Source organism: Mustela putorius, unplaced genomic scaffold, assembly GCF_011764305.1.
Source record: "Mustela putorius furo isolate JIRA1106 unplaced genomic scaffold, ASM1176430v1.1 tig00000224_pilon_pilon_pilon, whole genome shotgun sequence".
Classification (NCBI taxonomy): domain Eukaryota; kingdom Metazoa; phylum Chordata; class Mammalia; order Carnivora; family Mustelidae; genus Mustela; species Mustela putorius.
Window position 1 is genome coordinate 11,295,359 of NW_025421321.1, and position 14,878 is coordinate 11,310,236.

The window sequence follows — 14,878 nt, forward strand, 5'->3', positions numbered from 1 at the left end:
TGGATATTTTTTTGTCATTCATCCTGGTACTTGAGACAAAACATGCTCCTGTTCCTTCCAATTTGTCCTGCTCTGAGGGCAGTTTAATTAGAAAGGAATTTGAAAGACACATACATAATAATTTGGAGAGGCAAATTTACAATCTGAAGGGTGGCACTCCCCTAGTTAAACTAAATTCCACATTCTCTCTGCATCTCCTCACTGTATTATCTGTACATAGGACTATTTGCTGTAGTAAAATGTAAGATTCTTTTAAAAAAACTCCTTTTTGTATGCCCAACTTACTTTCCTACCTTCTACAATGAATGACGACCAAGAAATGTAACATATTCTTAATACTATTAAATAAAGAAAAAGCCCTATTCTGGAATAGCAACTACAACTTTCATATAATACAGAAGGCAGGTTCATCACAGCAGCTTAAGAAAAACCATGCTACCACTATAACAATTATTGAATTTATCTTGATCACTGAACTTTCAAGTTGAATTTTCTGAAACTAATTCAGTTAAAAATCCTGCTAAGAGAAAAGTGTAATGACACTTCATTTACCTGAACAAAGACTCTACTGTATGAGAATTTTTCAAGTGAAAAGAAATGCACCACTATTTAAAATGTTAAGATATAAAATCTTTCTTACAACTGATTAGGTAACCTTCTGAAATATTTGCAAATGTCTAAGGTTGTTTCAAAATGATGAGGAAAGGGGTGAAGGTGGCTCAGTTGGTTAAGCATCACCTCTTGATTTTTGGCTCAGGTCAAGATGTCAGGATTGTGGGACTGAGCCCCACACTCAGCTGAGTCTGCTTGTCCCTCTCTCTCTGCCTCTCCTCCTACTTGGGTGCATGCACACACACTCACTCTCTAAAATAACAAAATCTTTTTTAAAAATATGAGGAGGAAAGAACGGAGTAGGGAGAATATAGATGAAACAAGGTCATCCATCTGTAATATTTAAAGCTGAGTGATGGACACATGTGGGTTCAAAACATTCTACTTTTCTGGGTTTGAAACTCTTCATTTAAGAAAATTTACACTGTTGTAATCAAAATATGGTGGTACCTGCATAAGGCTCAACAAGACTAAAGGAATAAAAATTCCAGAAATAAATCCATTCATCATGGTCAGTGGACTTGACAAAACTGCCCAGACCAATTAATAGTGAAAGCAAGTCTCTTCAACAAATGGTACCAGTACCAGATATTCACATATAAAAGAAACTGAACCCTTAACTCATCTCATATACAAAAATTGACAAAAATTGACCTAAATTTCAGAGCTAAAACAACTGAACTCTTAAGGAAAAAAAAATACAGGTGAATCATCATGACCTTGGACTTGGCAATAGACTCTAAGCAAAAGTACAAGCAACATCAATGACCAAAAAAATAAATAAATAAAAAAAAGAGAGAGAGAGGCTTCATCAGAATTATGTTTTGTTTTGTTTTTGTAAAAAGAATACTACCAACACAATGAATAACAATCCACATAATGGAGGAAAATATTTCCAAATCATGTATCTGAGAAGTATCCAGAATATACAAAGAAGTCTTAAAACTCAACCTTAAAAATACAACTTAAAAATGAGTAAAGGACTAACATAGAATTGGTCCAAACAAGGCACACACATTGCTAGTGAATACATAAAAAAAGATGTTCATCATTAGTAACCAAGAAAATGCAAATCAAAATTACAATGGGACACCACTTCACAACAACTAGGATAACTACAACAACAATAACAAAAGCATTGGCAAAGATATAAAGAGATTAGAACCCTTTTACATTACTGGTGAAAATGTAAAAATGTTGCAGCCACTATAAAATGTTTGGTGATAACATTTTTTACAAAACTAAAACAACTAATATTAAAATTTACATGGAAACACAAAAAACCCCAAAGAGCCAAAGCAAGCCTGTGGGGGGTAGGGGAGGGTTAGGAGGGAGCTGTAGGTATCACAACCCCTGATTGATATGCTACAAAGCTACATAATCAAAACAGTACAATACTGGCACAAAAACAGACTTACAGATCAATGGAACAGAACAGCCCAGAAATAAACCAACACTTACATGGGTAATTAATCTATGACAAAGGAGGGAAGACTTTACAAAGGGGAAAAGACAATCTAGTCAATAAATGGTCCTGGGAAACCTAGTTACTATATATAAAAGAATGAAACCGGACCACTTTCTTTTTTAAATTAAAGATTTTAATTATTTTACAAAAGACAGCACAAGTAGGGGGAATGGGAGAGGAAGAAGCAGGCTCCCAGGACCATAACTAGAGCCAAAGGCATATGTTTAATTGATTGAGCCACCCAGGCACCCCAGAAAGTAAACTGGTGCAATTAATGGAGGGTCCTCAAAAAAAAAAAAAAAAAAAAAAAAGAAATACAGTATGATCCAGTAATTTCACTACTGGCTATTTATTCAAAGAAAATGAAAACACCAATTCGAAAAGATATATGCACCCCATTATTTACTGCAACATTATAATAGCCAAGATATGGAAGTAATCCAAGTGTCCACTAATAGATGAATGGATAAGGAAGATGTGGTGTATATATACAATGAAACATTATACAGTCATAAAAAAGGATGAGATCCTGCCATTTGTGACAACATGGATGGACCTAGAGGGTAATACGGTAAGTGAAAAAAGACAAATACTGTATGATTAAACTCATGTGGAATCTAAAAAGAAAACAAAACAAAACATGAGTAAATAAATAAAAAGCAAAACAGATCTCCACAAATACGGAGACCAAAATGATGGCTGCTAGAGGGAAGGGGGTAGAGGGATGGGCATAATAGGTGAAGAGGAGTGGGAGATACAGGCTTTGAGTTATGGAAAAAGTCAAAGGAATAAAAAACACAGCATAAGGAATACAGTCAATAATATTGTAATAGCAATGTATGGTGGTAGATGGTAGGTATGCCTACGGTAAGCATAGCATTATGCATTAACTTCTCCAATCACTATACTGTACAACACCTGAAACTAAATGTAATAATGTGAGTCAACTGCACTCAAAAAGAGTCTGGTGGTTCCTGAAAAATTAAACATAGATGTGCCATATTACCCACCAACCAATTCCATGCTTAGGTATATACTCAAGAGAACTGAAAACAGGGATTCAAATATCTGTACACAAACATTCATAGCAGCACTTTCCACAGTAGCCAAAAGGTAGAAACAATCAAAATGCCCACCATTGGATAAATGGATGAACATTATGTGGCATACATACACACAATGGAATACTATTCAGCTATAAAAACAAAATGAAGTGCTGATATGGTCGACAACATGGAAGAACCTCCAAAACATTACGCTAAGTCTAAGAATGCAGACATAAAAAGGTTACACATGGGGGCTCCCGGGTGGTTCAGTCAATTAAAACTGGACTCTTGGTTTTAGCTCAGGTCATGATCTTAGGGTCATGAGATTGGGCCCCATGTGGGGCTTCATGCTCAGCAGGGAGTCTGCTTGGGATTCTCTCCCTCTCCCTCTGCCCTTTCTCCATTTTGCACGCACACACATGCTCTCTCTCTCAAATGCATCTCAACAACAACAACAACAAAGGGGGGGGGGTGTCATATGTGGTGTGATTCCATTATATGAAATAACCAGAACAGATCAACTGAAAGACATAAAATGGATTAGCGGTTGCCAGGGACTCAGAGAATGGGCAAATGGGGAGTGACTGTTAATGGATACAGATCTCCTTTGAAGGAGATGAAGTATTTTGGAACTATACAGAAGAGACTGCACAATACTGTGAATGTATTAAATGCCACAGAATTACATATCTAAAATAGTTAATTTTATGTTATGTGAATTTCACCTCAAACTTCACAGAATTGATTACGTATCAATAAGAGCAAGTTAATATAACACTTCATTCATCATTCAGTATTAGTTAAGTTTATAGGCCTGAAAAACAATTTTGTCCTTAAACCAAACAGCAAAGAATGCACCTACCACTTATAAGTCTAATAATTTCCCCATCATATTACCAAGAGGCTGAGATAATAAAATTTTGATACTTCTAAAAAAGTTCAGAATGAAAGCATGGAGAAAAAATTTACATAGAAAAAATAATATTAGCCAGATTACCTATAACGAAAATGTGCATTTCAAAAATTTATAAGCTACACCACAATGAAATGCAGTGTAAACCTTGTCTGCAACCTGGTTTGAACACACTGGGAAAAGCCATTGTGTGGCTAGAAATTTGACATATGGACTGAATATTAAATATTAGAGAATTTGGGGGCTCCTGGGTGGCTCAGTTCGTTAAGTGACTGCCTTCGGCTCAGGTCATGATCCTGGAGTCCTGGGATCGAGTCCCGGATCAGGCTCCCTGCTCAGCAGGGAGTCTGCTGGATCCCACTGACCTCTCTCCTCTCATGCTCTCTCTCTTTCTCTCCCAAATAAATAAAAAAAATTTTTAAAAAGTCTTTGAGACATTTAAAAAATATTAGAGAATTTGTGTTAATTGTACTAGGTGGGAAAAGGATACTGTGCTTGTATTAAAAAATGTTTAGGGAGAAAATGTCAAGATGTTTATAAAATAAAGTACAATAACAAAAATAGGTACAAAATACTAGCAATGATTAGATCTAGGTGATGAGTATGTGGGGGTTCATTTTACTATTCCTTCATATTTTGTGTGCTGGAAATTTTTATACTAAAATGTTAAATTTCTATATTTTAAAAAATTACAAACTTTCATAAACAAAGTAAACTTTGGAATGAATCAGGAACCTATTACTTTGTCTCATAATTTCTGGAGTCTGGGAAGATAATGTCTTCCCAACATTTCATTCCTTTGAGACTCTTTTAGGTATTAGTACGCCTAAAAGAGGAAATTACTTTTCATTATTTTGACTTCAGAGCAAATTAAATTCTTGAAAACTGAAAATCCACTGAGTATGTGCCTATTTTTTATTCTAGGTTCAGTTCTGGCAATTAAGTAGTATCAAGCTTTAAGTAAAAGGTCTGGAGTGAAGGATTATAAAATAAAATGGAAATATTGGACAGCTGCATGTCCTAGTACTGTTTTATGGAGCATTAAATAATGACTTTTTATATGCAAGGTAAAATTTCAAATCTAACCACTTAAAAAAAAGTAAGAACAGGCTGTATAAATTCTAACCCAGGATAAAAGGAAGAAAATAGAAAAAAGGATGGCAGAAGTGGTACAAATGAAAAGAAAATAGATGGCTGAGGTAAGGTCAAATATATAATTAATACAAACAATATAAGTGACTTTAAACCCTTAAAGATAGGGTATAAAATCCTATTGTAAAAATTCAATGTTATTCTGTTCACCGAAAGATGGACCTTAAAACAGATTCAAAGAAAAGGTTAAAAGGGAAAAAATGGAACGCTCAACGAAACATTCAGAAACAAAATCTGAAAACATAAAAAGAATTATACATCACGACCAAGTGGAAGCTATCCTAGGATAGCAAGGCTGATTGAAAATAAAACACATGTAAACAGAAAAAAAAAGACAAAACAATATGATCATCTCATTAGATGAAGAAACAGCATACAACAAAATCCAACACTTTTTTCATCATAAAAACACTCTACAGGCTTGGAATAGAATAGAAATTCCTCAACCTGGAAAAAGGCATCCAGGCAAAACAAAAACATAGTTAACATCATACTTAATGGGTAAATACTGAAAGCTTTCCCCCCTTAGGATCAGAAACAAGAATGAATGTTTACTCTCCCCACTTCCAGTTGACATTGTACTGCACAACCCAGCCAGAGCATTCAGCAAGACAAAGAAGCAAAAGACATTCAGAGAAGAAACTATCTGAACCTGAAGATGACATGATCGTGTCCACAGAATACACATACACACAAAACCATTAGAGCTAATAAATGAGGGTGTACTACAAAAATTATATTTAAACAATGCACTAGTAATGACAATCTGAAAATGAACTTAAAGTAATTCCATTTGCAATAATGTAAAAAAGAATTAAATGCTTAGGAATAATTTTTTTAAAGATCTTATTTATTTGACAGAGAGAGAGCACAGGTAGGCAGAGCAGCAGGCAGAGAGAGAGGGAGAAGTAGACTCCCTGCTAAGCAGGGAGCCCAATGTGGGACTTGATCCCAGGACCCTGGGATCATGACCTGACCCGAAGGCAGACGCTTAACTGACTGAACCACCCAGGTGCCCAGGAAATTTTTTTTTTTTAAAACTGCAAAAACTGAACTCTAAAAACCATTAAAAAAAAATCACTGAAACTGAAGACCTAGTAAGTGGAAAGATATCCCACATTCATGGACCAAACGGCATAATATTCTCAATATAATGACCTACATATACCTCAATATACATATACCTATACATATACCTCAATATAATTGACCTACAAATGAAATGCAATCCCAATCAAAATCCTGCCTTCTTTTTTGTTGCAGGAATTAGAAAGTGATTCCTAACATCTGTATGAAAATATAAGGGACACAGAATAGCCAAAACCATCTAAAAAAGTTAGAAAAATCACACTTTCCAATTTGTGAACTTACTACAAAACTACAGTAATCAAGACAATGTGGTACTGCAATAAAGACACAAAATCTATGGAATATTGAGCCCAGAAACAAACCCCTACACTTATGGTCAACTGATTTTTACAAGGAATTAAGAAGAAAAGCCTTTTTATCAAATGGCACTGGGATGACTGGCTATCTACATGCAAAAATGAAGCTGAATCCCTACCTCACAAACAAAAAGTAACTCAAAATAGCTCAAACATCAAACTGTAAGAGCTAAAACTATAAAGCTACTAGAAAGAAAAATACCAGTACACAAATATTAGTATTTAATATTAAGTCACCTTTATGACTTTGGATTTGGTGATAGTTTCTTTGATCTGAGGCCAAAAGCACATGCAACCAAAGAAAAAATTAGAAACTTTTATGCTACAAAGGACACCATCAAGAAAGTGAAAAGACAGGGGCACCTGGCTGGCTCAGTCAGTACAGTATGCAACTCTTGATCTCAGGGTTTTGAGTCTGAGCCCCACTTTGGCTGTAGAGATAACTTAAAATCTAGAAAGAAAGAAAGGAAGGAAAGAAGGAAACGAATGAACAACCTCCTAAGGGAGAAAATATCCCAGAGAATGGGACAAAATATTTGCAGTCATATCTGATAAAGAATTTGTATCTAAAATATATAAAGAACTCATTCCTTAAGAATAAAGAAGTCAATTTAAAAATAGGCAAAGGATCTTAACAGATAGTTCTCCAAACAAGATATACAAATGTCCACTAAGCACATGAGGACATACTCAACACGTTAGGCCATCATGGAATGCAAACTAAAATCCCAGAAAGACACCACTTCACATGCATTAGAATGGCTATAATTCAAAAAGTCAGATGATAAGTGTTGATGAAGGTGTGGAGAAATTAGAATTCTAATACACTGTTGATTGGAATATAAAATGGAGCAGCAGCTTTGGCAGTTCCTGAAAAAAAGTTCAACTGCCTGGCAGTTTCTGAAGAAGTCAAACAATTTCACTCCCAAGCATAAACCCAAAGAACTGAAAACATATGTCCACATAAAAACCTGTATTTGTATAGCAGTATGATCCGTAACAGCCAAAAAGTAGAACCCCAATGTCCATCAACTGATGAATGGGTAAATAAAATGTACTACATTCATGTAACAGAATTTTAGAACATTATTCTAGACTTAGAAGAAATGCCAACTACAGTATCATCAGTCATACCTTTTAGCTTCATCAAAGTTCAGTACCTGAAACCCAATGACATAAATTTGAGTTAAAACTGTACTTAACTGTATTTTCAGGGATCGCTATCCAAAGTTTATGGTTTGAATGAAGTTTCAGAAAAGCCAAACAAGTCTTTTATATTACAATGGAAGGTATATGTCTATCACCAAAAGGAGGACTGAAAACCAATTATTCTGAAAAAATAACTGCTACCTGGTGAAAAAGAGAGATTCCTCTGAAAGAACTTATCTGAAGTTTTATAGACCATGTCTGATGGGAAGGTCTGAAACATTAAATTGTCACTGCTTTCACTTTAAATATACAGACATAAGTTACATAATTAAACTGGTTAAGGGAGAAAAATTCTTTAAAGAAATTTTGGCACTGACTGACCTACCAATAGTGGCTGTCATTTTTCTACTCTCCCTCCTTTTTTGAGTTCTTAATCTTTAATAGTTCTTTCACCAGTAAAGAGCAGATATTAATTTTTCTTTGGAAAGCCTGTATTTTGGAATATGGACATTTCTTAAATCAACTAGTACCCTACAGTGAAAAGCCATAGGTTCTAGAGTTGGATTTGGCTTAATAGCTGAGAGGTTTTCTAAACCTCAAGCACATTATTATATTAAATCCCACTTTCCTCTTCTGTATTATTATATAGTAGTTCTTAAATCTCTATACTTTCCCCCTTCATCCCAGATTCTCTAATTACAACATGGTTATTGGTTCTACATGAAGTATTTTAAAAATATTTTATTTATTTGTCAGAGACAGAGTGAGAGAGTGAGTGAGCCCAAGCAGGTGGAGCAGGAGGCAGAGGGAGAGGGAGAAGCAGGCTCCCCACTGAGCAGGGAGCCTGATGCAGAACTTGAATCCAGGACCCTGGGATCATGACCTGAGCTAAAGGCAGACGCTTAACCAACGGAGCCACCCAGGTGTCCCTACATGAAGTATTTTCATTAAAATCACATAAATACAGTTAGGACAAGCTGTGTTACTGTGGTTACTTCAATACTATTTAATAAGGGTTCAAAATACCTGTATATTTTGGACTATAATTTTTTTTTTTTTTTTTTAAAGATTTTATTTATTTATTTGACAGAGAGAAATCACAAGTAGATGGAGAGGCAGGCAGAGAGAGAGAGAGAGAGAGAGAGAGAGAGGGAAGCAGGCTCCCCGCTGAGCAGAGAGCCCGATGCGGGACTCGATCCCAGGACCCTGAGATCATGACCTGAGCCGAAGGCAGCGGCTTAAACCACTGAGCCACCCAGGTGCCCTGGACTATAATTTCTTAACAGTTCATATTTGTCACACGGCATAAATTAGAAAGGGTAAGAAAAAGGAGTCAATTCAGTGTCACTAACCAAAACATTTGAATGCTGCTATGTCTTTAATTTTCTCCCTTCCCCCTTTACTATTTACCTACTATCACAAACTAATAACCTAATCACAATTCAGTTGTCACCCTTTTCACATCTATCCTAATAACAGAGTTCACTAAGTTGGTTAGACACAAGATAACCATCTTAAAAGTTTTCTTATTAAGCAAAAAAAGAAAAATTACTATATTAACAGCAACCAAACTATAAGATGCCTAGGAAGAAGCGAATAAGAAATATTCTAAACAGTCAAATGAAAAAAATAAAATTTTACTGATATACAATTAACCAAATACAGAAGCATGTCTTATTAGTGATTTGTTTAACACTGTAATTTGAGTACCTAGAATAACACTTGGCACTTAAGTGATTAAACAGACAATTTCCTGAATGGGATGATGCAATGATGACAAGTGTATTAAATATTCTAAAATGTAATGGGACTCCCAATTAAAACCAATCTCAAAAGTTTTTAATAGAACTTGATAAATTTACCTATTACATTGAAAAAAGAAAACCTTAAGTGGGTAAAATATCAAGAGCATGAACACAACCACAGATGTCTTAAGCTGTGCTTCAGTACTTCTTAAGCATTTCTATTCTCTGTTAGACAAACACTCAGTGACAGTCAAAGAGCTTGGAAAATATCTCACAAAGGCCCAAATCCAGTTTAGGAATCCCTAAATCAGCTGTTCTCAAAGCAGTCCCCAAGACCTGTTCAGGGGGTCTAAACTAATTCAAGAGATCAAAAACTATTTTCAAAATAATACTAAGAGGCTATTAGACTTTTTCATTCTGATTTTCTCACAACTGCACAGTGGAGTTTCCCAGAGGTCACATGATGTGGTAGTGCTACAACACAAAGTGCACAAACAGATGAGAATCAAGTTTTCTTCTTACTACGCCAGACAGTAAGGAAGTTGCAAAACTGTTTAATACCAGTCTTCTCATTTGTTTTTTGTTTTTTGTTGTAAATGATTACTTAAGGATGTCATTTAAGTTAACGTGTTTATTGGTTTTTTAAAATTTTTATTTAAGTAAACTCTTTGCCCAAGATGGGGTTTGAACTTACCGCCTCAAGATCAAGAGCTGGATGCTCTACCAACTGAACCATCCAGGAGCCCCTAGTTTTATTCTTAAATTAATAATTATTTTAAGAACTTTCAATTTGTAACATCGTAAGTATCCATATAACACACAAAAAGGTAAAGAGGTAGTAGGACCAAAGTCTGAGGACTGCTGTTCTAACCAAACAGCTGACACTTGGTGCTTCAGTTAAACAATGCTTTGCTCACCTAATGGATCAAATTAAAGAACTGAAGAAACTTAGATGAATAAAGCGCAATTAGTGGGCAAGCAACATCAAAAATAACTGCATCAGCTCCCCAGAGATCACCACTATAGAAGGTTAAAGTTACTATAAGCTAACAACAAAAATTTATCATCTGCTTTCTTATTCATTTATGGCAACCTAGGACTTCTCTTCCGCCCATGTATTAACTTCCTAAAGTATTAGTACAGGAACAAGCTAAAGAACAGAACTCTTGGATTATATATCTTTTTTCTTTTTTGATCTAATATATGTAGATAGGTTTTTTTTTTTTTTTATTAATTCAAGTACATACAAATTAGAAATAAATTCCTTTGTTGAGCTAGACCATTTGCCACTTGATCCACTCCCTCTCTGGAAAGCTCTGGACTACCTGCTATACTCAGAGCTCCTTCTGGGCAGGTTCCTCAAGTAGATCACCATGTTTTCTATCATAGGGAGGGACTCCGGTACCCTAATCATATCTGACTGACTAGGATGAATGTCTGACATTAGGGCAACCATCTAACGGTTAGGCAACTGTCTGAGAGAGAGCTAGAACTCTCAAGACCAGGGGATTTGCCAGTAATGAAAGGAACAATATCTTGAGATAAAACAAGGAATAGTGGAGTCACTATACTGGTTCACTGCTGGTATAAAGAACCACAGCAAAAAATTACCTGATGCTGTACATACCCTAGAACTCTACGGAATCCTGAAAGACCTTCTAGTTCCTGAATGACACCCCCACCTCCATGATAGCTGATGGTGAGAGATAGATGAAATAATTCTCTTTCTTCCCTCTGTATCCTTTTTTTTTTTTTTTTTTTTTTTTTTGCTTTTGGTGGGGGTGGAGGAGTATTAATCCTATTAAGGTGACACACCAACTTCCTTATAATCTAAAAAATAGAACTACCACACTTAAGGGATCAAACAAAAAAGGGACCAGAAAAAAGAACTGGAGGCTGTGAAAAATGAAATAACCTAGATCTTTTTTTTCTTTACACTCATCAGTAAGAGAACATCAATCGTATTGTGTCAACAGAAACGGAAGGACATCACTAGAACACACAAAATCCCATAAGGTCCCATCATGTAAACTGATGATTGTGAGAATCATGGAAATACTGGTCTTATATTTTGTATGATCTACAGATATTGAATCCTAGCCCTCATCTCATCAAGAATTTCTCCAATCAACTGAAAAAAGGCAGAAAAACTTACTGAATATCTTATGAAATCTCATTCCCAGAATTACACAAGCTGGAACAAAATTTGATAACAGGTTTTAAACAAAAGTCACTGACAGAACAAAGCATATATTATCCAAATAAAATTAGATACTCAGATGAAATAAAACCCAATTTTAAATGAACATTGTGTGGCTGAGAAGTTAAAATAAGGATTAAAAAAAGGAAGTAAGGATTAAAACGATCAAGTATTTTTTGCTCTTTCCAACCTGAAAAGCGACTCAATTCCCTATATCTTGATAACTAATTAGCAGCTGCTCATTTCTCACCCCGTTCTACCTGGCCAGAAAACATGTTCAGCTTAACATAGCTTGCAAGGCAAGGGGTGGTGGGATGAATGCACAATCTTTAAAAATGGAGATCTTTATACAAGAGAATAAAACCAGACAAGTATCTCATTTTACACAAACAAGAATATTAGTCCTAAAAATACAGCTCTTTCTAGACTTTCTTCCTAGTGTATATTTTTGTTTCTTTTTAAAATATACAAAATATGCTTGAAGAAAACTGTATTTAAATATAAAGAAGGTCAAAGCAAACTAATTCCCAAGTAGTGGAACTTCCCTGCTACCCTCCTTACCCCCAAAATATCCTCCCTGTTCTTCTTCCCTCCAAAATATTTTACGAGGAATGCCAAAGTAAGAAGGCCAAGCCGTTCAAGTCAAAGGTGGACCTCTGCAAAACCCTGGAATTTCTTTGACATTACTGAAAGGCATTCAAGCAAAGGAGTCCATGAAGCATTTGAAAATAAACAAAACTTGACATTGGCATATGAGAAAATAAATATTTCGATTACATTGATACCATGTTCGCTTCAAAACAAGCCAAAATATAAGAGCACAAATTAGTCTGATGAGGTTAAAAAAAAAAAAAAAAAACCAGTAGTAGCATTCTTTCTATACTACCAAACCAATCACTTAACAGGCTCCAGTGTTTACACTTTTCATCACTCACCAAAATCTTCATGAATCAGTAAGAAACACTCTCTTCTATAAATAAACAAGAATAAATATCTCCCCTCTGAATAGCTTTATTCCATTATGAAAGAGCTTACAAAGCAAAAGATGTAAGGAAAAGAATAGCATATAGATGTATTTCTTTTTAAACTAAAGAACATGACTTCTGCAATCCTGAACCAAACCAATAAAAAAAAATTTTTTCAAATAAGACAATGAAATTAGAAAAATGAGTGGATACTCAATAATATTTAAGATACCCTTAATATTTCTTAGGCTTGATGATAACTGCAGTTGCTTTTCTCCTCAAGTGTTTATCTTTCATATACACCTGAATGATTAACACATGAAAACTGATGTGGCTTTAAAGTATCTCAGCAGGTGGATGGAACAGGAATGGTCATGTGATAGCCATGGTTGAAACGGCTAATCTGTATACGAAGTTTTATTATACTCCTCTTTCTGTACACTGTTTAAATAAAAATGTATCCTATGCGTCAAAACATCCTGTCAAAAGCAGAGAAATTTTTGTCCCACTAAATCACCCAGAAGTCTGCTTATTTTCTCTCATTTACCTGGTCTGATTAACAAGTTCTAGTCTGCAAACCAATTAACTTCTTCCACTAGATCCGCCTCTGAAATACAAGGCTCACCCTGGTGTCTTTTAATTCCGCTCATCAATGATGAGTGTCAGGTGAGCAAACAATCCAGGAATTATAATTAGTAATCTTATTTTAACATTAAAACCTGATACCCATTTTGAGTCAAAATGATCAGAGGTTGTTAGTTTGGGGGCTGTTGTTGTTGCTGTCTTGTTTTTTAATTTACCTTTATTTTACATTTACCTTTATCTAACTTTTAATTTACCTTAGTCTCCTAGAATTTAAACCAAGTTTCGCGAACAGATGTTCACTCTCAGGGAGTAAACTTTGAATGAGAAGAGTAAAAGGTCTCAATCGAATGGGACACAAAGAAATGGTGCAAAAATTTCGGGGTACGTAACTCTACATACACCTTTACACTCCCTCCCCCCAAAAGCCTTTTAAGAGATTAGAAAGGAGAGACCCCGGTTGGTTGGTTTTGTCTCCTCCTCCTCCTTTCTTAGGGGGAGGTGCTAAAAAGCAAAGAAATCGCCAGAAGACGGGCCGGAAGAAGGAAAGCGAAAAGCACGGAGTATGAACAACCAGACCTTAAATAATTGGAAACTGTAGCCAAATTAAATGAGGTTAAAAGGGTGTTACCTAGTAAACACCTTCCTGTTACTCCAACTCACCTGAGCGGCTCAGAGTTAAGAAACCTAGCTGTAGGTACACTCATATTCGAACTCCCCTCTCTTTACGTACTCACAGGTACAAAGGCACAAAAAGAACTCTTCCTGAACCTTGCCAACAGAAGTGCCGCAAAAACAACTCTCACGCTGGCCGGAGCCACGCTGGCCAGGCGTCCCCGGCCCAGCGAAGCCACCCGAGTCCCTCCCCATGGGGCAGGGAACCCCCAAACCACTGCCCCGCTCCTCAGGCAGGACACCCCTCTTTCCAGGCCGGGCGAGAGGTAGCGGAGGGACGGAGCCTCCACTGGAAGAACCCGCTCACCGCCGAGGCCCTCTGCGCCCGCCCGGAACTGGGGTCTTGGCCCCGTGCCGCCCATTCTGGACCCGGGCCCGGAGCCCCGTGGTGCCTGGCGCGAGCCTCGCCCCCGGGCCACCCCGCGCCGGAGGAACCCGCGCGAACCACTGAGCTGCGCCGGACGCCGCCGTGTGGACCCGGTCACTGGCTACCTGTCTTCGCTCTTGTTTTTCTGCTTCTTCCCCATCGTGTGTCAGCGGCGCTCGTAGCCCCAGCCCCTCTATTCGGTCTCTCACAGACCCACTGTCCCCCAGCCGACTTTGGTCTCTTTTCGGCTTGGCTCCCCTCGCACTGCCGCCTCTCGCACCCGGCTCTCCACAGACCCGCGCACTGGGACAGGGCACATATGGTGTGAGCTCTCAGTGCGCAAGCGCATCGCCTCGCCGCCTCGGCGTGGGGACGCAGGGCGCGGCTCATCGAGAGCTGCGCTTTGGGTAGAGCGTCTCCAGTTGACCCGCCAGCCAGGCGGGAGCCTGAGCGCCCCCTTTCCGCAAGCGTCTGCCGCGCACGAATAACAGCCGGTGTCCTGGTTCTAGAACCCTGAGACAAACAATGAAGCTGAAAATTCCCTATGTCAGCTCCATCT

General features: G+C 37.2%; 1 protein-coding gene across 3 annotated transcripts in view; it reads right to left on the minus strand.

Annotated features, from left to right (window-relative positions):
- EIF5B (eukaryotic translation initiation factor 5B) overlaps window positions 1-14,642 on the minus strand; it is an 80,698-nt gene extending 66,056 nt beyond the window's left edge. The window contains exon 1 of one of the 3 annotated variants that reach the window (XM_004753015.3): window positions 14,445-14,642. In XM_004753015.3, coding sequence (XP_004753072.1) covers window positions 14,445-14,479 — 35 coding nt within the window. In that variant the 5' untranslated portion in view covers window positions 14,480-14,642. Of the gene's footprint in view, window positions 1-13,940; window positions 14,399-14,444 lie in introns of those variants that run through there. The other 2 variants (XM_013056362.2, XM_013056361.2) reach the window with 2 other exon arrangements.
- Between the last annotated feature and the right edge of the window lie 236 nt (window positions 14,643-14,878).